The sequence below is a fragment of the Hyperolius riggenbachi genome, chromosome 7 (genome assembly GCF_040937935.1).
Source record: "Hyperolius riggenbachi isolate aHypRig1 chromosome 7, aHypRig1.pri, whole genome shotgun sequence".
NCBI lineage: Eukaryota > Metazoa > Chordata > Amphibia > Anura > Hyperoliidae > Hyperolius > Hyperolius riggenbachi.
Window position 1 is genome coordinate 127809736 of NC_090652.1, and position 26533 is coordinate 127836268.

Below are 26533 nucleotides of genomic sequence, written 5' to 3' on the forward strand. Positions count from 1 at the left end.
TTAATTGATTTACAAGGTACGAATTTTTGTTGTTGGCTCTCTGGGTGATCCTCCATTTGGGGTGCTTGTTCACTAAACTCTTTGTTTTCTATTAAGAGTTCTTCCAAGATCTTTAAATTCCCCAAGTCCTTATCTGTCCAAGGTATGCTTGGTGTGAACCCCAAAGGGCCCACGGAAACCTCCTCAGCTTTTATTTGTATCAAGGTCTCTTTTCAGAAAAAACTGTTTTATATTCATTTTTCTCACTCCCTTATAAAGATCCACCTTAAAGCGACAAAAATCGAATTTCTGTGTAATCGAGAAATTAAGTCTTTTTTTCAATACAAGTTCGCATGGTACCGGTAGTGGCGTCTCGCTCAAGTTAACTATTTCTATTTGTTGTTCCCTCTGTAGTGCTTCCTTTTCTTTGATTTCTGTTGTACTGGATTGCTCTGGCTGTCCTCCCAGGTCAGCTGCCTCCCTCCTTTTCCCTTTGGAACGGCCCCTTCCTCGGCGTATTTTCTCCCTAAAGTGGCACTTTTTGGATTGGATGCACATTCTGATTGATTGTTTTCAAGGTTGTTCTTTTTATTCTTTGGTATTGTTTTTCCAGTCTCCTCTTCGCTAGTTTCTGTGTCAGTCGTCCAATAACCTTTCTTAGGACGTTGCGGTCTCGGACCTCCAGGTCTGCCGAACCGTGGTCTAATGAATCCCCAATTGAACTCTTTTCCGGCCTTAAAGAGAAACTCCAACCAAGAATTGAACTTTATCCCAATCAGTAGCTGATACCCCCTTTTACATGAGAAATAGAATGATTTTCACAAACAGACCATCAGGGGGCGCTGTGTGACTAATTTTGTGCTGAAACCCCTCCCACAAGAGGCTCTGAATACCGCGGTACTCTGGGCAAACTGCCACAATGTAACAATGTTCACAGACAGGAAATGGCTGTTTAAAGCTGTCTGTAACAGCCAGAGCAGCTAGAAACAGCTACATAACTTGCCCACAGTAACAATGTCACCATGTAATACATGTGAGAATGTGAATCTGGGAGAGGAAAGATTTTACAATGAGCAAACACTGACTAAATCATTTCTACATAATTATTGTAAAAATGAAGCACTTTTTTTATTAAATTATTTTCACTGGAGTTCCTCTTTAAAGTCATCAATATCTCTAAGGTATTTTTGTAATTTCCTTTTCTTTATTTCCTCCTGGATTGGGGCTAATCTTTTATCAATTTTCTTTAAGGTTCCGCTATAGCGTTCCTGGTCTACGAGACCTTTGTATTGCTCTTTCAGATCTTTTATTTCTTTCTGGATCCCTATATGCTCCTCTTCAGTTCTTTCTAGGACTATATTTTGTAGGGTTGTTACATATGTTAGATGTGCTTCACGCCATCTTTCCATGAACTTGGTGTCATTTTGATACTCTGCTGGTTCTTGATACTTTCTGAACCCCCTTGCCACAATCTTCTTACAATACTTCTTAAGAGTAGTTACTGTCCAAAATATCTTTACTTCTTTTTCACACAGCCTCCCTAGTTTGATTACTGCCACCTTAGCCCCCACAACCTTATTCCGTGTAGTCAAGACAGCTGGGTTGTCAAACAAGTTGTCCGCATCCTGCCTTCCGGCTTCCACAGCTTCTTCTACTACACTCTCTCCACTGGAATCAGAGAAATCCTCTTCTAAATCCACATCTTCATTATCATTAGATACATTGTCATTGCAAGTGTCTCTTCGCTGCATGCCGTGTGCTCAAGTCAAACAAAAGAGATACAAACAACTGATATACAATGGAGGATACAGCAACTGGCACTACGGCGGCACTCAAAATAAATTGCTTCTTGCAATCCCAAAATGCATCGATTCCACCAGGTAGTAACACATACAAAGCACAAATAAAGGTGTAGGAGAGAGATTAGTGTTCTCATTTGATATCAATCAAAGAGCCGCCCCTGATAACCTTTAGACGTGCCCCGACTATAGGCGATAGAGTCACCTCTAGTGAATTTACAATGCCAAGGGAACTTAACTGGTTAGAAAGGAGGCAGACCAAAGGCAACTATAGATGTGGACACTGCTCGATATGTTCACAATTAAGCAGAGGAAGAAGTATACAAGTGGGCCCTGTGGACACGAAAGTACGACACTTCTTCACATGTCAAACAAAGTTTGTGGTTTATATTATATGGTGCCCATGTCACCGGTTCTATATAGGCATGACGACTAGAGAAATGAAAACTAGAGTGTTGGAGCATTTCAGATCTGTGGATTCAGGAAAAGGATGCCCGAGACTTATAGAACAGGTTAGATCGGCTCATGGAAGTAATGCTAACTGCCTAACCTTTGCTGGTTTAGATCATATGCCAGTGCCACATAGAGGAGGTGATAGAGAACGATTACTCTTAAGGAAGGAATCAACCTGGATCATAAAAACAGATGCGATGGGCCCTCTAGGCCTGAATGAAAATATAGAAATGGCATGCTTCCTGGACCCTTAGAGTATAGTTTAGCCTTGAAAGTTGGAAAGTTTAGAGTAGGTCCTTTTTAATATGTCTTTACTGTAGGATGTTGTTGATTTTAGAGGTAGGGGTGACATCTGTACATCGGGAGTGTTATGAATGGAGCCGATTGGGACGCGTATTTTTGATCCAGTTTAAATATTGTAATTTTGCATAGTGTAATTTTTCTATTAATACAGCCACTGTAATACTGGAGATCTACCGCCCAGTCTTAGCTCCATGAAGTTCTCAGCATTTTTCAGTTGAAACTTTTTGTACATCCCTTGGTATACAGAGTCATTCCCCTATTTTTATCTTTCTAATGTTAATATACCAGCTTATACCCGTTTGTGATGCCATCTTGTGGCCATGTGGCGGATTGCTAGACCTGGATGTGTAATGGCAATCTTAAGCATGGTATGCATACTTCCATTGGTGTTTATGCATTCCCATGCGTACATCAGTGGTTGTATGAGTAATTACGTATGCATGAAGCGACGCAGGGAAACTCCGTCATCATACGCATTCTCCATTGAAGTCATTACGCATCCATGCATACGTTAGTGGTCGCATGCGTATATACGTACGCATTAATGCGACAATATGACCCGGAAATGATTCTTCACTGAGTATATAACCCAGAAACGGACAGTCGTGAATTGCCACACTGCCTCTGAAGACGCTACTGAAGCGAAACGGACGTTAGGCGGGCCGTTCTCACCACCATGCCCAGAGCCGGGACAAGGTCCTCCAGCACCCAAGGCTGAGACACCAAAGTGCGCCCCTCCATCCCTGCCACCCGAGCGATCAAAAACTGATTGCTATTAGACTAAGAGGGCCACAGGGCCCGCAACCTCCCCAACACCTTAATCTCTAGTTATCTGGATTGCAGTCACTGCCATGTATCCCCTTTTCTTATTTCTTTCTGCACAAACACAATTAGGAATGACAGCTGAACGAATTCTGCGCCCCCTCCTACACTGCGCCCTGAGGCTGGAGCCTCTCCAGCCTATGCCTCGGCCCGGCCCTGACCATGCCCCACAACCTTTGCTAACCACAACGGGTATGTGCACTTTACATGTTTGTACTGCATGAATACTGTTTGCATATTGAAAGAGCCGCTGGCAATAAAGCTCTTTTTAAAGCTAGAAGCAGTGCCGGATCTTCATATATCTATTTGGTGAACAAGTTGAATATTGTTTAGAGGGTTCCATCAAAAGAAAAGGTGGTGCAAAGGAAACCCGGGAAAGCCTCTGGACTATCCAGAAGCTTCCCCTACTGAGTTTTTTTAGGGCTTCAGGTACCCTTTATGCAAATATGCCCCACAGAGTACAAAATTTTTTTTTTTTTAAAGTAGCCTAGTGACAAAGTAGCCTAGTTTATAACAAACGGAAAGCAGCATAACTGAGCCACAACTATTTGAAATGAGACTTCATAAGCCCATACAATGTACAGGCAGTCCCCAACTTACGAACGTCCCACCGATACAAATGGCATGGATTCTGTGGAACAAGCCAAAAGAATAAAAAAAAACTTTTTCAAATTGGACTTGTAGTTTGAGGAAATCGATTTTAAGAAATTCAAAGAAAAAAATGGCTTTTAAACTTATGTAAGCAGGTACAGAGGTGAAAGAGAGAGGAACACTGGAGGCACAGGGGGCACAGAGAAGGTACAGGGGACAGAGATGGCACACTGTTCCGACTTAAGCACAGATTCAGGTTAAGAACGAACCTACAGTCCCTATTTCGTTCGTTAACCGGGGACTACCTGTATTTGTTTTGTTTCCACTGATCTTATTTCAGAAAGGTGACATTTGACAGGCTGGCACACCCTACTGCATTGAGCATATTGCAGCTTATATTGACTGCCCAGTTGGATCACCCATATTAGTTGGTAATTGAAGATTGGTCATACGGAGGGCTCTGAATCAGTGGCAGATATCACAGGGTGTACTGACCATCTATGCCTCTTGGGGGTGGGCCCAACAAGGTTACAAAAGTCGGGCTGGGTACCTGGCCTGCATGTACAGTTGTAATTTCACTATTACTTACTTTTCTTCTGTTTTTCGCTCTTCTTTTTTTCAGGTTGTTTTTTCTGCCGTTTTCGCCTCTGGTTTTTCCCTCCACGGACTCTTTCATTACGAGAAGCTGAGGATTCCTTTACCATCTGAACAAGCTCACCACCCTCTTCTGGCAGGTTTACATTTCCAAAGACATTTATCTGGTTGCCTGAAAAATAAAAGTGATGCAGTAGCATTATGAGAATGCCTTGAAGTGTACCAGAGATCTAAAAATAGCAAAAATTGATAATTACCTGGTGCTTCCTCCAGCCCCATAAACACATCTGAGTCCCTTGACATCCTCCCGCGGTCTGCCATTCAGCCGCGATCAGCCCCAGTAAATGGCTCAGTCGAGTCCCCCAGTCGCGGGTCTACTGCGCATGGACTCGACTGAGCCAGTTACCGGGGCTGAACGGCAGACCGCAGGAGGAGGCAGAGAGACTCAGATGTGTTTAGGGGGCTTGGAGGAAGCTCCGGGTAAGTATCGATTTTTGCTATTTTTAGATCCCTTGTTTACGTTAAGACATATTTAATAATCATTTTTATAATAATAAATACAACAAACATGAGGTGCCACTGAGATGAAAGTCAGCTGATAAGTTAGTAAGTGCATTTTTATTCAAGCAACATACACACGCACAATACACATTGCACATTAGCCTGGATGCACTGGAAGTAGTGCTTTGCCATCTCCATGTTTTGAGTTATACTTTTATTATTGTGAAATAGAAGAAAGTGCAGAATAGCAGTATACAGAAAAAATATATTACCTCGTGAACCAAGTGGCAACGTAGGCTTGTTCAGGAAGGTTTGAAGTCTTAAAGAAAGGCCTTGTTGTGCGGATTTAGTCTGGAGGGGGGAAAAATAATAATCCGTGAGTGACCTTTATAGTGAAAAACGACAAACAAAACAAAAAAAGACAAAAACAAGAGGTCTTTTCAGTGCTATGATGTCCAGTTTTCTACTACAGAGTAAAATAAAATAGTTTTAAAATGCTCAGTCTTACCTTGTTGCCCTGCTTCACACTTTTTACTATGTTACCCTTTATTTACTCTTATCCCTATTCTCTTTGAGAATTTCCTTGTAGCCACCTTTTTTTTTTTTTTAGTTTCTGGTAGCAGGTTCTTCATATTGGAATGCTCCTGCCACCCACCCAAATCTGAATAACCTCTACTGGAGATGTAGTTTGTTAATTATTTTAGGTTGCAGTTGAGTCATATAGTCTCTGGATATACACTTAATATTCTTGTATTTCCGGTACGCATAGACATTAGAAGAAGTATTGTGTATACCTCTTGGCGATTTCCCCCTTTTTTTTTCCTTATGAAAAAACTAGGGACAGTTTGAAATATATACTATCTTCAGTTAATAAAAAAAAGCAAAACAAAAATATTTTTATAAAAGATATTTGATAACCTAAAGCAAACTTGAAGGGAGGAAACTCACTTCGGGTTAGATACTTATCCCCGTAGAGGGAAGGCCCTAAATATCATAGAGCCTTCCCACTTCCACTTCCATGTCCTTGCTCAGTCCTGTCCTTCCAGCGATGTCCCCCAATGAAGTTCTGCGATTGGGTATCTCTTGTACCCTCCTCGGCAGCCTTCAGAAGTACCTATGTCCCTAAATGCTTCTAAAGACAGGTGTATCTGTACTGCGCCCGCACAAGCGCAGACTCACTGGTCTTCAGAAGTACTGGTGGCTTTCCAGAGGAGTACTGAAGGCCTATCAGGTCAAATAACTTCACAGGGGGATGGAGCTGAACAACTAGATAGACCGAGGACCTGGAAAGCCATATGATATTTAGAGCCTTCCCTCTACATAAGTCATTTTTAAACTTTTTTTCCTAGCTTCAGAGATCTAGATTATAAAAAATCATCACAAACCCTTTTGGTGTTATTAACAATATAGCTTATCCAAAGCCAGTTTCGTTTTAAATGGCTAAAAAAACTTGAGTCAAGTCCACCAGCTCCCAGTCCATCTCCAGGAATCGATCCATCATCCACTACTTCTCTACTTCCCCTTGAATTGAAAAATAAAACACAATATAACACAATATAAGTAAGTCAATAAAAAGTTTTTTTTTTTTTTTCAAACATTCTCAATATTACAGTATATGTGTTAATACTGGACTCTAGGCGTGTCAGATAAATGTGAGAGTGGACGGGTAGCATAAAATAGAACTGTGAGGAAGAAAATTCTATTACCTAATGGATTTTCAAAACAATCATCAACTTAATGGAAATAAAAATGTGCAAATTTTTTTTACTAAAAAAAAAAAAACAACAAAAAACAAAACCAAAACATAACAGGACTTACGGAACACTTTCTAGAATTTTATATTTTCTCTCCATATTCTCTCTTTCCTCCATCTCTCCATCCATATCTTGTCCTATCAGATTCTCATTTTCTGAAGTATTTGTTTTTTTCCCATGAGGGTTGCGCACAACACCTATAAGATGGAACACCGTATATTTTCAAGACAGATCAACAATAGTCACCAAAGTGGAGTATATGGATGGAAAACTTATTTTCCCCTTATTAAATAAGTTTATTTGGGATATTTCTAGGTGATCGTGAATCATGACTGTGTGGTCCTTTGTGAAGAGCTTGTCGTCTAATGGTGTGTACACACTTGAAAGATAAATGAAAGATATCAGACCAATTTTACCCCCTTCCATGTAGTATGAGAGCCATACTCTACACAGTCTTTTCTATGGAGCTGACCTCCCCATCAGATAAAAACTCTTTGCAAGATGCTGACACAAAGATGCTGTACACCTTCAAAAGATCTGTTCCTGCAAAAGATCCGTTCCTGGAAAATGCATTCAGTCTATGATATCTGCAGATCCTCATACACACCTTGTTTGTTTAACAGACTTCATCTGCATATCTGACAATCATCTGCAGATCTAAAAATCCATCCAGGTGGATCTGATCTGCAGATGAATGTCTGTTAAAGAAGGTGTGTATGATGATCTGCAGATATCATAGACTATGAATGCAATTTGCAGGAACGGATCTTTTGCAGGAACAGATTTTTGCAGATACTGATCTTTTGAATGTGTACAGCATCTTTGTGTCAGAATCTTCCAAAGAGTTTTTATCTGATGGGGAGTTCAGCTCCATAGATTAGACTGTGTAGAGTATGGCTCTCATACTACATGGAACGTGGTAAAATTGGTCTAAGATCTTTCATTTATCTTTCAAGTGTGTACACACCATAAAGCCTGGTACACACCTTCAGTTATAATTGGCCAATCACTGACCAATGTTACCACCTCCATGTAGTATAAGGGTCAGTAGATAATGAATATTATGAACAGATTGGTGTAGGTAAACTCTCATGCTACATGGAGGTGGTAATATTGGTCAATGGTTGGCCAATTCTAATTGAAGGTGTGTACCAGGCTTAAAGTGAACCAGAGAGACGAAGCACCCTCATGTATTTTACCATATATATCATTATAGCCGAGTCATAGCAGAGCCATCAGAGAAGACAGACTCAGCTATAATGATTCCTGAGCAAAGCCAGGCTGAATGCTCAGTCGGGGATTTTATCATGGCTGCTAACAAGTGATAACAAGCAGGCTGAGCAGTGAAGGATGAAGCAGAGAGCAGGGTAGGGGTTCTCTCTAATGTTCCCTCTGATATGTATGGTAAAATACATGAAGGTGCTTCGTCTCTGGTTCACGTTAAAGATGCATACACACTTAATTATGATTGGCCAACCACTGACCAATTTTAAAACTTCCATGTAGTATGAGGGTCAACAGATTTTGAATACGCTGAACAGATTGTGCAGGTAAGCTCTCATACTACATGGAAGCGATAAAATTGGCCAATCAAATTTGGAAGCGTGTACCATGCTTAAAGCCTGGTATACACTTAAAGAGACTCCGTAACAAAAATTGCATCCTGTTTTTTATCATCCTACAAGTTCCAAAAGCTATTCTAATGTGTCCTGGCTTACTGCAGCATGTTCTACTATCACCATCTCTGTAATAAATCAACTTATCTCTCTCTTGTCAGACTTGTCAGCCTGTGTCTGGAAGGCTGCCAAGTTCTTCAGTGTTGTGGTTCTGCTATGAACTCCCCCATCCAGGCCCCTCTCTGCACACTGCCTGTGTGATATTTAGATTAGTGCAGCTTCTCTCTGTTCTATTATCTTTTACAAGCTGGATAAATCGTCCTCTGAGCTGGCTGGGCTTTCACATACTGAGGAATTACATACAGGCAGAGCTGTCTGCACTCTGCAGGAAGAAACAGCCTGACACTTCAGTGGAAGATAGCTGCAGGGGGAAAGAAACACACAAATGATCTCTTGAGATTCAAAAGGAAGGGTGTATACAGCCTGCTTGTGTATGAATGTATTTTCTATGTGTGGACATACTGTACATCAACCTACTTCCTGTTTTGGTGGCCATTTTGTTTGTTTATAAACAAACTTTTTAAAACGGTTTTTAACCACTTTTAATGCGGCGAGGAGCGGCGAAATTGTGACAGAGGGTAATAGGAGATGTCCCCTAACGCACTGGTATGTTTACTTTTGTGCGATTTTAACAATACAGATTCTCTTTAAATATGATTGGCCAATACGCTCATATGATATCTGCGGACCCTCGTACTACATGGAGGTAGTTAAATTGACCAGTGATTGGCCATCCATAATTGAAAGTGTGTACCAGGCTTTAGTAAATACAGTGGTTTGCAAAAGAATTTGGCCCCCTTAAAGTTTTCCACATTTTGTCACATTACTGCCACAAACCTGAATCAATTTTATTGGAATTCCACGTGAAAGACCAATACAAAGTGGTGTACACGTGAGAATGAAAAATCATACATGATTCCAAACATTTTTTACAAATAAATAACTGCAAAGTGGGGTGTGCGTAATTATTCAGCCCCCTTTGGTCCGAGTGCAGTCAGTTGCCCATAGACATTGCCTGATGAGTGCTAATAACTAAATAGAGTGCACCTGTGTGTAATCTAATGTCAGTACAAATACAGCTGCTCTGTGACGGCCTCAGAGGTTGCCTAAGAGAATATTGGGAGAAACAACACCATGAAGTCCAAAGAACACACCAGACAGGTCAGGGATAAAGTTATTGAGAAATTTAAAGCAGGCTTAGGCTACAAAAAGATTTCCAAAGCCTTGAACATCCCACGGAGCACTGTTCAAGCGATCATTCAAAAATGGAAGTAGTATGGCACAACTGTAAACCTACCAAGACAAGGCCGTCCACCTAAACTCACAGGCCGAACAAGGAGAGCGCTGATCAGAAATGCAGTCAAGAGGCCCATGGTGACTCTGGACGAGCTGCAGAGATCTACAGCTCAGGTGGGAGACTCTGTCCATAGGACAACTATTAGTCATGCACTGTACAAAGTTAGCCATTGTTAACAGAAAGCATAAAAAGTCCGGTTTGCAGTTTGCCACAAGCCATGTGGGGCACACAGCAAACATGTGGAAGAAGGTGCTCTGGTCAGATGAAACCAAAATGGAACTTTTTGGCCAAAATGCAAAACGCTATATGTGGCGGAAAACTAACACTGCACATCACTCTGAACACACCATCCCCACTGTGGTGGCAGCATCAAGCTCTGGGAGTGCTTCTCTTCAGCAGGGACAGGGAAGCTGGTCAGAGTTGATGGGAAGATGGATGGAGCCAAATACAGGGCAATCTTGGAAGAAAACCTCTTGGAGTCTGCAAAAGACTTGAGACTGGGACGGAGGTTCACCTTCCAGCAGGACAACAACCCTAAACATAAAGCCAGGGCAACAATGGAATGGTTTAAAACAAAACATATCCATGTGTTAGAATGGCCCGGTCAAAGTCCAGATCTAAATACAATCGAGAATCTGTGGCAAGATCTGAAAACTGCTGTTCACAAACGCTGTCCATCTAATCTGACTGAGCTGGAGCTGTTTTGCAAAGAGGAATGGGCAAGGATGTCAGTCTCTAGATGTGCAAAGCTGGTAGAGACATACCCTAAAAGACTGGCAGCTGTAATTGCAGCAAAAGGTGGTTCTACAAAGTATTAACTCAAGGGGATGAATAATTACGCACATGCCACTTTGCAGTTATTTTCTTTTTTAAATGTTTGGCATTATGTATGATTTTCGTTTCACTTCTCACATGTACACCCTTTTGTATTGGTCTTTCGTGTGGAATTCCAATAGAATAGATTCATGTTTGTGGCAGTAATATGACACAAGAGAAATCAATTATCAACCTACAGTGGTTTTCAAAAGTATTCGGCCCCCTTGAAGTTTTTCACATTTTATGTTTTTGCCAGGCTGTGCTTTATGCAATCTTACATCAAGTTAACAGTATCACAAGTAGATACTAGCACTGATTAATAGACAGACAGTAGGGAATGTCCCATCTGCACCATTTCGTCAGTGATCTGCAAACTTGGCTCTCCAGCTGTTAAGTCCCACAATGCAATTGCCTTTATTTATTTATTGTATTTATAAAGCACCAACATATTACGCAGCGCTGGACATTAGGTTACAGACAATATTTAGGGGTCACATACAGCAATATGACAATACAGGAATACAAGAAAACCAGATCACACAGCACAGTATGAGTACCAGGTAATGCTTAGTCAGTCACTGGATGGAGCATGGAGATTAGGCAAGTTAGGTTCACTCAGATGCATAGCATGGGTTCACAGTAATGGAGGTGCATGATCAGGTAGGACACAAAAGGAGGACCACCCTGCCCAAAGGCTTACAATCTAGAGGGAGAGGTAAGGACACGAACGGTAGGGGACCAGAGTTCAGCTGTGGGTTTAGAGCACTTGTGAGGGGTAGTAGGCCAGAGTGAAAGGGTGAGTTTTGAGGGCTTTCTTGAAGATGTTGAAGGAGGGGGCTGCCCTAATGGGTGGAGGTAGGGAGTTCCATAGTGTTGGAGCAGCTCTTGAGAAGTCCTGGAGGCGTGCATGGGACTGGGTGATGCGGGGGGCGGTTAGGCGAAGTTCATTGGAAGAGTGGAGTGAGCGGCTAGGTGTGTACCTCTGAGTAAGATCGGAAATATAGGTTGGACAGGTTTTGTGGACAGATTTGTAGGTCAGACACAGTATCTTGAATCTGATTCTGGACTGGATAGGAAGCCAGTGGAGGGATTCTAGGAGGGGATCTGCCGTGGTGGAGCGATGGGAGCAGTGGATAATTCTGGCTGCTGCATTCATGATGGACTGCAGTGGGGCTGTTCGGGTCATAGAGAGACCAGACAGCAGGGCATTGCAGTAGTCAAGGCGGGAAATTATGAGGGCATGGATGAGGAGTTTGGTGGTGGCAGAGGTCAGGAAAGGGCGAATCTTACAGATGTTACGAAGGTGGAAGTTGCAGGACTTTGTGAGGTTTTGGATGTGGGAAGTGAAGGAGAGTGCGAAGTCCAGGGTGGCACCCAGACAGCAGGCTTGAGAGGTAGGGCGAATGGTAGTGTGGTTAACAGTGACATGCACATCTGGGAGGTTCGTTGATGGCCGGGGTAGGAAGATCATAAATTCCGTTTTGTCTAGATTTAGTTTCAGGAACCTAGCGGACATCCAGGAGGAGATGGCTGAAAGGCAGGAGGAGACCTTGTCCATGGTAGTGGTGGATATGTCAGGGATGTGGAGGTAGATCTGGGTGTCATCTGCATACAGATGATAGTTAAAACCCATGGAGGAGATAACCTTGCCAATGGAGGATGTGTATAGAGTGAACAGTAGGGGGCCAAGGACCGAACCTTGGGGGACTCCCACCGAGAGGTGGTTGGGGGTGGACGAGGACTCATTGAAGGCGGTCATGAAGGAGCAGTTGGAGAGGTAGGATGAAAGCCAGGACAGGGCGAGATCGTGAATGCCCGAAGACTGGAGGGACTGGAGGAGTAGGGGATGATCTACTGTGTCAAAAGCTGCTGAAAGGTCAAGGAGGAGGAGAATGGAGTATTTAACTTCAGCTTTAGCTAAGGCAAGGTCGTTGACCACTTTGGTGAGAGCAGTTTCGGTTAAGTGGGTAGGCCGAAATCCAGATTGCAGTGGGTCTAGCAGTGAGTTGGCATTGAGGTACTGGGTCAGGCGTTTGTGAACCAGACGCTCAAGGAGTTTTGAGGCAAAGGGGAGGAGGGAGATAGGACGGTAGTTGGAGGGTAGTGAGGGGTCCAGGGAAGGTTTCTTGAGCAGGGGTAGTACAGTGGCCTGCTTGAAGTCTGAGGGGAAGGTGCCTGTGGATAGGGAGAGGTTGAACAGGGTAGTGAGAACTGGGGCCAATTCCGTGAATTGAGGCTGGAGTAAATCAGAAGGGATGGGGCAAGGGGGGGGGGGGGGGGGAGTAGTGGTATGGGAAGTCTGCAGTAGGTGGTTGATTTCCTCGGTGGTAGTAGGAGTGAAGGATGTGAGGGGAGGATAGGGTGGAAGAGGAGCTGGTTGGGAGGGGGTGGGAGGTGAAGATTGGATATTTCCCGGGCGGATGGAGACAATTTTGTTGGTGAAGTGGGTGGCTAAATCTGTGGCAGAGAGGGAGGAAACAGAGGGTGGGGGGGGGGGGGGTTTAAGCAGGGAGTTGAAAGTGGCAAAAAGACGCCGGGGGTTTGATGCTTGTGCTCCGATGAGCTTGGTAAAGTATTCCTGCTTCGCATGAGCAAGGACAGTGTGGAACTGCAGCAGGTTGGTCTTGTACTGTAGGAAATCCTGGTTAAGTCTAGTTTTCCTCCATTTCCGTTCAGTGGCACGTGTTTTCCTCTGGAGGTTGAGAGTATGGATAGTGCGCCAGGGCTGGGGGTTAGGGGGTCGGTTGCAGTGAAATATTGGTGGAACAGCTTTCTCTAAGGCTGATGAGAGTTTGGCGATACTGAGCTGCAGCAAGATTAGGACAGGTTAGGGTGGGGAGAGAGGGCATGGAGGGGGTCAGCAAGGACACTAGGGTTGAGCTTGCGTAGGTCTCGCTGCCATCGACCAGGTGGGTGGGCGGGTAATTTGGAGGTGACTTCCGTGAGGAGGTTGAAGGTGAGAAGGTGATGGTCTGAGGGTGGAAAGGGTGCGATGTCAAGGTCTGCAGTGGTGGTGGATTTAGTGAATATAAGGTCGAGCGTGTGACCTGTAGTGTGAGTGGGGGTGTTGGCGTGTTGTACTAGTCCATGAATCATGACTGTGGCTGTCAGACTCCCACAATGCATTGTGGGACTTGTAGTTCCTTAACAGCTGGAGAGCCAAGTTTGCAGATCAATGGCCTATATCACAGTTCCCCAACCCTATCCCCAAGGCCCACCAACAGTACATGTTTTGCAGTAAACCACAAACATGTACAGGTGAGGTAATTCGTGTCTCAGCAGAGCTGATTAACTACCTCTGTGGATTTCTACAAAACAAGCAATGTTGGTGGGCCTTGAGGACAGGGTTGGGGAACACTAGTGATCAGAATGTCCAAAACATTAGAAACCTGTAACAAAAAAAAAAATAGAGACCTAACTTCCCAATCCCTGCCTGATCGTAAACATCCTGCATGCTTTTATTGCTACAGCATCTCTCCCAGCATATGTTTCTAGCATCCAGTAAAATAAATCGCAAAACAAACGCAGAAAATCGCAATGTAAAAGCAATTGTGTTTGCAATTTGTAGTATAAAAACTCGATGTGGATTTCGGCACCATCAGTCTATTGCATTTATTTGTGCTTTATTGATTTTTGAAAGCTTCACTGATGTATGGATCATTGCTTCTGGGACGTGAGTGGATGCTTTCTGACTTAGCTGGAGATCATAAATACAGGTATTTTGTGAGTTTGTTTGTTGAGTATTTGTGTTTTAAGTTAAAGTTTTAGGATGAAATGAAAATTGCTAGCCACAGTGGTGACACTGCACATCGTTTTATTAACATTACGGTTTATCGTTTTATACTATTGCACCTCTACTGGCTTTTTAAATTGGTATATATATATATATATATATATATATATATATATATATATATATATATATATATATATATATATATATATATATATATATATATATATATATATATACACTTATGCTACTAACTTCAAGGTGTAATGAGATCCCTCTTGGTGTTTTCTCAGCTGACTATTTGAGTCTATGCAAAAAGGGTTACATGCTGGAAGCAGAAGCATGTGAAGACAAACTCACTTATCCAGGGAAGAGCGGCAGTATGGGTCACAAAATATTCTAAATCCTCTCTGACCAATGGTTCTTAGATCACTTAACCCACAATGGTCTGCTGCTCCATCAGACATGAGATAATAGCTGGATCACAACCACCATCTTATGATCCCCGGTTCAAATCCCAGCCAGGGCACTATCTGCACAGAGTTTGTATGTTTTCCCCGTGTCTGTGTGGGCTTCCTCCGGCTCTTCTGGTTTCCTCCCACATTTCAAAAACATACAGATAAGTTAATTGGCTTCCCCCTAAATTGGCCCTAGACTACAATATATGATACATACATAGACATAGGACTATGGTAGAGATTAGATTGTGAGCCCTCTGAAGGACAGTTAAATGACAAGACAATATATACTGTACAGTGCTGCGGAAGATGTCAGTGCTATATAAATACATAATAATAATAATAATGATTATGGCTCTTTTAATATTGTCGAATACATTAGTGCAGCAACTGACAAGTCATTAAGGAGAGAAATACACTGAGATTTGCTAGACTCAGTTATGTTTTTATGATTGCATTGGGCTTTCTGTATTTTAGAAGTTGCTCTCTGAAATGCACAAAGCTAAACAAACAATCAGTAATACAAGCAGAAATATAAAGGAATCATCCATTTTGAAATGCACAAAAAGTCTGCTTACCCAAAGGTGTATTAAGACAAACAAATTGCAAATCAAACCAGAAATTCTCCACATCTTGAAGCGTCTCCAGATGGTAAGACCGCTTCTCAAAAGGGTGGCTTGCTTGAGCAATATTGTAATGAGGATCACAAGCCGTTGTGTCCACAATTGAAGCATTTTTCCTTATGTAAACCAATGTCTGTGATAGGAAAAAAAATGAATACAATTTAGTCTGTTAATGAACTGCCGACAAAGAGAGACATGAGCCAAAACCTGCAGCCACACATGCATGTAGAATTTCTATTACGTCACAATATACATAAAAAAATATATTAATTCAATAGAAACAGTATGTTGTATAAGGGGGAAAAAAACCTGGAATTTAGTAACATTTTCCCAAGCAACATTCTATTAGGGCCTAGGCACACTGTTGCCACGTTGAACTTGATTTTAGGAGCCTTTTCTAATCAGACATCACAAACATATTTTACCTGATCTTTATCTTGAAATTTTTCATTTGGGCCGAACTGAACTAAGCCCATACAACTCAGCTTCTGCAGCCCCTGAAACACGGAGAAGACATACCGCCTGAGAGGGAAAATGAGAGAAATGAGGAGCGCAATCACAGAAGCAAAATACTCATCCTGTAGCTTCAGAATGCCTTCCCTAAATCTAAAAAAAGTCTCTTAAAGAGAATCTGTATTGTTAAAATCGCACAAAAGTAAACATACCAGTGCGTTAGGGGACATCTCCTATTACCCTCTGTCACAATTTCGCCGCTCCCTGCCGCATTAAAAGTGGTTAAAAACAGTTTTTAAAAGTTTGTTTATAAACAAACAAAATGGCCACGAAAACTGGAAGTACCGGTAGGTTGATGTACAGTATGTCCACACATAGAAAATACATCCATACAAAAGCAGGCTGTATACAGAATTCCCTTTGAATCTCAAGAGATCATTTGTGTGTTTCTTTCCCCCTGCAGCTATCACCCACTGAATAGTGACAGGCTGTTTGTTCCTGCAGAGTGCAGACAGCTCTACCCGTCTGTAATTCCTCAGTATGTGAAAGCCCAGCCAGCTCAGTGCCCCCCCGCTGCTGTGATGACGCAGGAAACCATAGAGAGCGGTTCCCATAGTAATGGCATCGCCGCTACAGGAAGCCGCTCTCTATGGTTTCCTCGTCATCACAGCAGCGAGAGGCGCGCTGCTGTGAATGAGTTACCGGAGGAGGACGGGGATAGAGGAAGCGGCGCCGCCTAAGGTAATAGCAGCGGCAGCCGCGGGGGAGCGGGGAGGGACAGCACCTACCCACCCACCTACCCACCCATACTGGGGCACTATGCTAGCTATATGGGGCACTATGCTAGCTATATGGGGCACTATACAAGCTATACTGGGGCACTATACAAGCTATAATGGGGCACTATACAAGCTATAATGGGGCACTATACTAGCTATAATGGGGCACTATACTAGCTATAATGGGGCACTATACTAGCTAAACTGGGGCACTTCACTAGCTATACTGAGCACTATACTAGCTATACTGAGCACTATACTGGCTATACTGAGCACTATACTGGCTATACTGAGCACTATACTGGCTATACTGAGCACTATACTAGCTATACTGAGCACTATACTAGCTATACTGAGCACTATACTAGCTATAAAGTGATAGTACCGGCGCTAGCTAGAGAGAAGTATGGCCCTTTAAGTAGGTGTCGCCTTGGTGCTGCTCCTTTAAAGGGGAACTGAAGAGAGAGGTATATGGAGGCTGTCATGTTTATTTCCTTTTAGACAATACCAGTTGCCTGGCAGCCCTGCTGATCCTCTGCCTCTAATACTATTAGCCATAGCCCCTGAACAAGCATGCAGCAGATCAGATGTTTCAGTGGTTCAGACTTATAAGTCTAATCTGACAAGACTAGCTGCATGCTTGTTTCTGGTTTTAATCAGATACTACTGCAGAGAAATAGACCAGCAGGGCCGCCAGGTAACTGGTATTGATTAAAAGATAATAAACATGACAGCCTCCATATACCTCTCTTTTCAGTTCCCCTTTAACTGGGTGGTGCCAGTATGCTGATACAAAAAAACAAAAGGGAAAAACAGAGCGCTCCAATGGTGCGTTACCACTTTTTAATAGATTCACACGCTAAAAAAATACACTTACAGTGTATGTGCAAGGATTGCACATTTGGGAGGCCACCAGCGAGTCCCCTCAGCTTCCTGTGCCTGGCCAGGGCTAACAGGGTCCGTGCGAATGGAAAGCAGGTGAAGAGGAGGACAACCGCCGGCTCACGATCCTCTCGGCAAGCCGTCTGACGTCACAACGCGTTTCGGCGCTTAGCCACGCCTTCCTCGGGTGACGCGACGGCTAGACGGCTGCCGGATTTGTAGAGATGCAGTGCGTATGGGCCCGCCTATTAGGGCGGGACAGAACGCACCGTGTCAGACTTACAATTTAATGAAGTTTGGTTAAAATTTGTAAAAGAAAAGAAAGTATAAAATAGGATATAAATTTAAATTTAATAAAATAGAATCTTGGTTAAAAGATATGGTAGTGGCGTTTTGCCACAACCATACTTGGTGTATTTAAAACCTCGCTTGCGGAATCCGTAACGCTAGGCTATAAGCTATGTTCAGATGAACACAGGGCTTACGTAAACCGTAACACTGGGCTACGTGGACTGCGTGGTGTGTCTAAAATGTACAAGGCACACGGAGTCCGTATTGCTGGACTGCTTGCTGTGTAAAATTGACACAGTGCTTCCGTAGACCGTGACGCTGGGCTGCGGGGGACTCGCCGATAATCCTCAGCCAATACATTAAAACCACAGAATCACGGATGCTGTTGTGTGTGTAGATCAGTGGGCAAAATGAAAAGAGGAGGGAGGGGGAAAAGTCTATGGAGGGTGGAGGAGACAAACGGGTTACTTTCATATTTGTTTGTCCAGTTGGCCTCAACTACATATGTATGAGTAAAACCTATAGTGTAAGGTGCATTCTGGGTATAAATATATGGCCCCGTATGTTACATTGTACAATGGGGCAGAAGTATATGCCGCTGAATTGCAATTTTATACTTAGAATTACATGTAAGGTGTAATGGTGAAAAATAGATGAATGTATGATCATGATTGTAATTGAAAATATATATATATCGTGAAATATCCCAACCTTGTGGGTATATGAATTTTGGAATTTACTTGGGAGATATGAATTAATGTAATTGTTGTGTAGAGGGATAAGGAATGAGTGAACTGCCTTGGGGAATGCCTACATATATGTGTGGAAATTATATGTTTGATGGAGATTATGGCGCCCGGAAATGACTCAATAAATGTCCATGTGGGGGGGCGGAACTGGGTGAGTATATATGAATGGTGGTGAAAAATGGTTGCTGGTGAGTGTGGTCTGGGAATGGGAATGGGGAAGGGGATGGAGGAGGGAAGAAAGGGAGGGGGGGAAACAGGCGGGGGTGTGTGTTGTAGAAGGACTGGGGAAAAAGGGGGAGACGAGGAAGGGACAAAAAGGAAGGGGGTGGGTGGGGAGGGGAAGGGGGAAGGGAAGGCGGGTGGGAAGGGAGAGGACAGGAAAGGGAATTGGGGTGGATGGAAGGACCCCCAGGGGAGGGGAACAAATTGGGACATATAATTGATATACAGGAGAATTCTAGTTGTGGAGACTCAGTTCTTAATTTAGGAAACTCTGGACTTCTAGTTCTTCGTTGAGCCCCGATGGTGCTAAGGTATTCAACCTGAAGATCCAATACATCTCTCTTTCACATAGTCTCTTGTATCTTTGACCGATTGGTATTTCTACTGGTATACTTTCTATCCCCATAATTTTGAGGCTTCTGGGGTCCGACTGGTGGTACTTATTGAAGTGTCTTGGGATACTGTGCTTCTCAGACTTTGCTAGAATGTTGCACTTGTGTTCCCCGAGACGCTTTCTCAGCTCTCGGGTGGTTCTACCTACATACTTTAGTTTGCAGCTACATTCTAACATGTATACTACAAATTTGGTGGCGCAGTTTACAAAGCTTTTTAGGGGGATATTATGGGTATCTGGAAGATCTAGATGTTTAAGGCCATGCATCATAAATGAACAACATCCACACCTGCTGGATCCACATCTGAAATTTCCTACTGTGGGGTTCTTTAGCCAGGTTTGTGGTTTATCCAACCTTATATTACTTGGGGCGATTTCGTTTTTTAATGATTTGGCACGTTTGAAGATTATTTTGGGCCTTGCGGGTAGAATGTTCTTCAGGTGGGAGTCCTATAATTGGCCAGTTTTTTCGAATAATGCCCTCTATCTTCCTTGACTCCTCAGTGTATTTTGTAGTAAAGGTCGGTTCCATGTTATTGTGTTGGCCTCTCTTTGTTCCACAGGTGTCTAGTGGTTTGAGATTTTCTTTGATTGCTAAATCGATTTTTTCCGTTTTGTATCCTTTTTCCTCGAATTTTTTCTTTAATTCATCTGCTTGTTTAAAGTAGTCACTGTCACTTGTGCAGTTTCTCCTCAGCCTGCACAGTTGTCCTTTTGGAATGTTATTTATCCATTTTTGGTGATGGCAGCTCTTTGCGTGGAGATACGAGTTGCCAGAAGTTGGTTTAAAATGAGTTCTAGTTCCAACTTTTTGATTTTCTCCCACAAATAGTTCTAGATCTAAAAAGATCAGCTCTTTTTCGTCCACTACATGAGTGAACTTGAGCCCAAAGGAATTATCATTACAATAGGCAACAAATTCCATGAATTTTTCTTTAGTCCCCTCCCATATAATCAACACATCGTCGATATAACGAGTGTAGAGGGCGAGGTTCGCTCCGAAACGATGGTTCGACCAGATGTGTTGTTCTTCCCAGAAGGCCATATAAAGGTTTGCGAAGCTCGGGGCGAACCCCGCCCCCATGGATGTCCCACAGATTTGGAGGTAGAGGTCATCCATAAACTTAAAGTAATTATGTTGCAATGCAAACCTCAAGAGGTCCAAGATGAACTGGGCCTGGTTGGGGTTAAATGAACCCTCTTTCATCAAAAAATGGTTGACTGCCTCAATTCCTCTTTAATGTGGTATGCAGGTGTACAAGGAACATACATCCAAGGACGCCCATAGGTATTCTTTCTTCCATGTGTAATTTTCCATGATTTCCAGGACGTGTAAGGAATCTCTCGTATATGCTTCTGTGTTTTGTACTATGGGCTGCAAGAAGTGATCTATATAATCAGATACTGGTGCCAGCAGTCCCTCCATACCGGCAATTATAGGCCGTCCTGGGGGATTAGTTTCTGATTTGTGTATTTTTGGGATGTGATAAAAGTATGGTAACAGGGGATTTTTCTGTACCATAAACCTATGTTCGTCCTTGTTGATCACTTCCTTCTCTAACCCCTGATCTAAGATGATTAGGAGTTCTTTGGTGAAATCTTTGGTGGGGTCTTTTTTCAGTTTTTTATAGGTGTTGGTATCACTCAATAGTTTGTCACCTTCATTTTTATAAACTACAAAATCCTGAATGACTATCCCCCCACCTTTATCCGCTTGGCGGATAACTATTTCTTTATTCTTTTTCAAGGCTTCTAATGACTCTTGCTCTTTTCTACTCAAGTTTTTTATACATCCTTTGGATTGTTTTTTTTACACAATGATTTGAATTCCTCCAGGACCACCTGATAAAAAGTATTTATCTGGGGCCCTTTTGACTGTATGGGGTAAAATATGGACTTGGGCTTAAAATGTGTGTGTTTTATGGTTTCGTTCATAAACGTATAGTCCATACCCAGATCTCCATCTGGGTCGTCCCCTAATAGTTCAATAAGGCATTGCATGGCCTCCTGTTCTGCTGTAGTAGTGAGGCCTAATGTCCCATCATAGTTTGATTCATCATTATCAACCTCATGGTTGTCATCATGTTGAGGATCTGATCTTCTTGGGGTGTTCTTTTTCTCCTGTATAGAGAAGAATCTTTTTAATGTGAGGCTCCTTATGAAACGATGCAGATCTTTAAATAATTGAAAAGAATTAGGTTGTGCCGTAGGTGCAAAGTTTAGACCTTTCTGTAACAGTGTATAATCGCCATCTGTGAGCTGATGTTGTGACAAGTTGAAGATCTTTATTGTTGTTGCAGATTTGTATTTTCCATATTGTTCTGTTTTCTTCCTTTTTTGTAATTGGACTCTCTTCCCTCCTCTGGTGCCTCGTCTTCTTCTAATTCGAGTTGTCTTTTCAGGGCCACCGGGGTGTGGAGAAGTCCTAAAAAATGAGCTGGTGTGGGTCTATCCTTTCCAGGGTCTCTACATGCTTCTTCCACTTGTATCTCCTCATGTGGTTCAATGTCGGCTTGCTGTCGCCCATTGGTTTGTCCCTCTTTTTCTATTAGAGCTCTATCCCAAGCTTTTTCTATGTAAGAGGTAATGGACTTGCAGTGGCTTATGGCATCAGTCCTTTGTATGGTACGACTTCTATGGGTAGGTTTTACCCCATAGGGGGACCGCTGGTACCCTTGTGGTTTGGGATTGTATGTGTCCTTGTATGGATTCTTTTTTGGTCTTGCTCCGAGTCTGTTTACGTCAATTTTTATATCTCCCCTGTGAATAGGTGTTGGTTCCGATTTTGGATAAATTCTATATGGTCGCTTTTTGTCCAGTGTAGTTCTATATGGTATGTTTCCATTATACTTGTATTCCCTTTTTCGGTTTCTTCTTCTGTTGTGTTGCCAGGGACTCTTCTCTATGTTAATTTTGTTCGGACCATTGTTGGACTCACTGTGTGGTCTTTGATTGTCTTTGGGAACTTTTTCTGCACCTGTCGTGTAGGTTTCTTGGGGCCAATTGTATATCGTTCCTTGTGAGTAGTCCCTTTTGTCTCGCTCAAATTTTCTCAATTTCTTATCAAGTTGATCTTTCTCAAAATTTTTTACTGTATTTTCAATTTTGCTTTCCCAGTGGGAATATTCTTGATATTTTTTATATGGCTCCAGGTCTTTATATACTTGAGGTATTACCTCCCTTACTTTCCTCAGATTACGTTCTCTCTGCATGATCACTATTTTCATCCATTGGGATGTACATAGCTCTGCTACTATTTTCCAGAGGTCCATTAGGTCGTTTTCTAGAAAAGGAAGAGTCATTAGAAGCCTTGAAAAAGAATAAAGAAATAGTTATCCGCCAAGCGGATAAAGGTGGGGGGATAGTCATTCAGGATTTTGTAGTTTATAAAAATGAAGGTGACAAACTATTGAGTGATACCAACACCTATAAAAAACTGAAAAAAGACCCCACCAAAGATTTCACCAAAGAACTCCTAATCATCTTAGATCAGGGGTTAGAGAAGGAAGTGATCAACAAGGACGAACATAGGTTTATGGTACAGAAAAATCCCGTTACCATACTGTTATCACATCCCAAAAATACACAAATCAGAAACTAATCCCCCAGGACGGCCTATAATAGCCGGTATGGAGGGACTGCTGGCACCAGTATCTGATTATATAGATCACTTCTTGCAGCCCATAGTACAAAACACAGAAGCATATACGAGAGATTCCTTACACGTCCTGGAAATCATGGAAAATTACACATGGAAGAAAGAATACCTATGGGCGTCCTTGGATGTATGTTCCTTGTACACCTGCATACCACATGAAAGAGGAATTGAGGCAGTCAACCATTTTTTGATGAAAGAGGGTTCATTTAACCCCAACCAGGCCCAGTTCATCTTGGACCTCTTGAGGTTTGCATTGCAACATAATTACTTTAAGTTTATGGATGACGGTGACCTCTACCTCCAAATCTGTGGGACATCCATGGGGGCGGGGTTCGCCCCGAGCTTCGCAAACCTTTATATGGCCTTCTGGGAAGAACAACACATCTGGTCGAACCATCGGTTCGGAGCGAACCTCGCCCTCTACACTCGTTATATCGACGATGTGTTGATTATATGGGAGGGGACTAAAGAAAAATTCATGGAATTTGTTGCCTATTGTAATGATAATTCCTTTGGGCTCAAGTTCACTCATGTAGTGGACGAAAAAGAGCTGATCTTTTTAGATCTAGAACTATTTGTGGGAGAAAATCAAAAAGTTGGAACTAGAACTCATTTTAAACCAACTTCTGGCAACTCGTATCTCCACGCAAAGAGCTGCCATCACCAAAAATGGATAAATAACATTCCAAAAGGACAACTGTGCAGGCTGAGGAGAAACTGCACAAGTGACAGTGACTACTTTAAACAAGCAGATGAATTAAAGAAAAAATTTGAGGAAAAAGGATACAAAATGGAAAAAATCGATTTAGCAATCAAAGAAAATCTCAAACCACTAGACACCTGTGGAACAAAGAGAGGCCAACACAATAACATGGAACCGACCTTTATTACAAAATACACTGAGGAGTCAAGGAAGATAGAGGGCATTATCCGAAAAAACTGGCCAATTATATTACAGGACTCCCACCTGAAGAACATTCTACCCGCAAGGCCCAAAATAATCTTCAAACGTGCCAAATCATTAAAAAACGAAATCGCCCCAAGTAATAGAAGGTTGGATAAACCACAAACCTGGCTAAAGAACCCCACAGTAGGAAATTTCAGATGTGGATCCAGCAGGTGTGGATGTTGTTCATTTATGATGCATGGCCTTAAACATCTAGATCTTCCAGATACCCATAATATCCCCCTAAAAAGCTTTGTAAACTGCGCCACCAAATTTGTAGTATACATGTTAGAATGTAGCTGCAAACTAAAGTATGTAGGTAGAACCACCCGAGAGCTGAGAAAGCGTCTCGGGGAACACAAGTGCAACATTCTAGCAAAGTCTGAGAAGCACAGTATCCCAAGACACTTCAATAAGTACCACCAGTCGGACCCCAGAAGCCTCAAAATTATGGGGATAGAAAGTATACCAGTAGAAATACCAATCGGTCAAAGATACAAGAGACTATGTGAAAGAGAGATGTATTGGATCTTCAGGTTGAATACCTTAGCACCATCGGGGCTCAACGAAGAACTAGAAGTCCAGAGTTTCCTAAATTAAGAACTGAGTCTCCACAACTAGAATTCTCCTGTATATCAATTATATGTCCCAATTTGTTCCCCTCCCCTGGGGGTCCTTCCATCCACCCCAATTCCCTTTCCTCTCCTCTCCCTTCCCACCCGCCTTCCCTTCCCCCTTCCCCTCCCCACCCACCCCCTTCCTTTTTGTCCCTTCCTCGTCTCCCCCTTTTTCCCCAGTCCTTCTCCAACACACACCCCCCCTGTTTCCCCCCCTCCCTTTCTTCCCTCCTCCATCCCCTTCCCCATTCCCATTCCCAGACCACACTCACCAGCAACCATTTTTCACCACCATTCATATATACTCACCCAGTTCCGCCCCCCCACATGGACATTTATTGAGTCATTTCCGGGCGCCATAATCTCCATCAAACATATAATTTCCACACATATATGTAGGCATTCCCCAAGGCAGTTCACTCATTCCTTATCCCTCTACACAACAATTACATTAATTCATATCTCCCAAGTAAATTCCAAAATCCATATACCCACAAGGTTGGGATATTTCACGATATATATATATTTTCAATTACAATCATGATCATACATTCATCTATTTTTCACCATTACACCTTACATGTAATTCTAAGTATAAAATTGCAATTCAGCGGCATATACTTCTGCCCCATTGTACAATGTAACATACGGGGCCATATATTTATACCCAGAATGCACCTTACACTATAGGTTTTACTCATACATATGTAGTTGAGGCCAACTGGACAAACAAATATGAAAGTAACCCGTTTGTCTCCTCCACCCTCCATAGACTTTTCCCCCTCCCTCCTCTTTTCATTTTGCCCACTGATCTACACACACAACAGCATCCGTGATTCTGTGGTTTTAATGTATTGGCTGAGGATTATCGGCGAGTCCCCCGCAGCCCAGCGTCACGGTCTACGGAAGCACTGTGTCAATTTTACACAGCAAACAGTCCAGCAATACGGACTCCGTGTGCCTTGTACATTTTAGACACACCACGCAGTCCACGTAGCCCAGTGTTACGGTTTACGTAAGCCCTGTGTTCATCTGAACACAGCTTATAGCCTAGCGTTACGGATTCCGCAAGCGAGGTTTTAAATACATCAAGTATGGTTGTGGCAAAACGCCACTACCATATCTTTTAACCAAGATTCTATTTTATTAAATTTAAATCCTATTTTATACTTTCTTTTCTTTTACAAATTTTAACCAAACTTCATTAAATTGTAAGTCTGACACGGTGCGTTCTGTCCCGCCCTAATAGGCGGGCCCATACGCACTGCATCTCTACAAATCCGGCAGCCGTCTAGCCGTCGCGTCACCCGAGGAAGGCTTGGCTAAGCGCCGAAACGCGTTGTGACGTCAGACGGCTTGCCGAGAGGATCGTGAGCCGGCGGTTGTCCTCCTCTTCACCTGCTTTCCATTCGCACGGACCCTGTTAGCCCTGGCCAGGCACAGGAAGCTGAGGGGACTCGCTGGTGGCCTCCCAAATGTGCAATCCTTGCACATACACTGTAAGTGTATGTTTTTAGCGTGTGAATCTATTAAAAAGTGGTAACGCACCATTGGAGCGCTCTGTTTTTCCCTTTTGTTTTTTTGTATCACTATACTAGCTATACTGAGCACTATACTGGCTATACTGAGCACTATACTAGCTATACTGAGCACTATACTAGCTATACTGAGCACTATACTAGCTATACTGAGCACTATACTAGCTATAATTAGCACTATACTAGCTATACTGAGCACTATACTAGCTATACTGAGCACTATACTAGCTATACTGGGGCATTTTACTAGCTATACTGAGCACTACCTACCTATACTGGGCACTATACTAGCTATACTGGGACATACTGGGGGGATCACGCGGCCAGCGTTTCCTATCCCCGGCTTACATGAGGGTCAATCATTTTTTCCTGTTTTTTGGGGTAAAAGTGGGGGGGGTCGGCTTACATGCGGGTCGGCTTGCTTGCGAGTATATACGGTACTTGTTCTACTTACATAACATACTGTATGTATTGTATAGTCCATGTTTTGATTTCAGTGAGTTTTATATAGCAAATAAAGAGAATTCGGTTTCATGCATTTGCCATATTAATTCCCTCTGACTGAAGTCAATACTGATATCATTTCCTCCCTTTTTTTCCTCCTA

The 26533-nt window shown here is 42.7% G+C and overlaps 1 protein-coding gene across 1 annotated transcript in view; it reads right to left on the reverse strand.

Annotated features, from left to right (window-relative positions):
* Nucleotides 1–26533, reverse strand: part of GTF3C1 (general transcription factor IIIC subunit 1) — a 136795-nt gene that overhangs the window by 56415 nt on the left and 53847 nt on the right. The window contains exons 18-23 of the mRNA XM_068244636.1: nucleotides 15825–15921; nucleotides 15355–15532; nucleotides 6861–6993; nucleotides 6428–6563; nucleotides 5315–5393; nucleotides 4537–4713 (exon numbers count right to left, since the gene is read on the reverse strand). Coding sequence (XP_068100737.1) covers nucleotides 4537–4713; nucleotides 5315–5393; nucleotides 6428–6563; nucleotides 6861–6993; nucleotides 15355–15532; nucleotides 15825–15921 — 800 coding nt within the window. The remainder of the gene's footprint in view (nucleotides 1–4536; nucleotides 4714–5314; nucleotides 5394–6427; nucleotides 6564–6860; nucleotides 6994–15354; nucleotides 15533–15824; nucleotides 15922–26533) is intronic.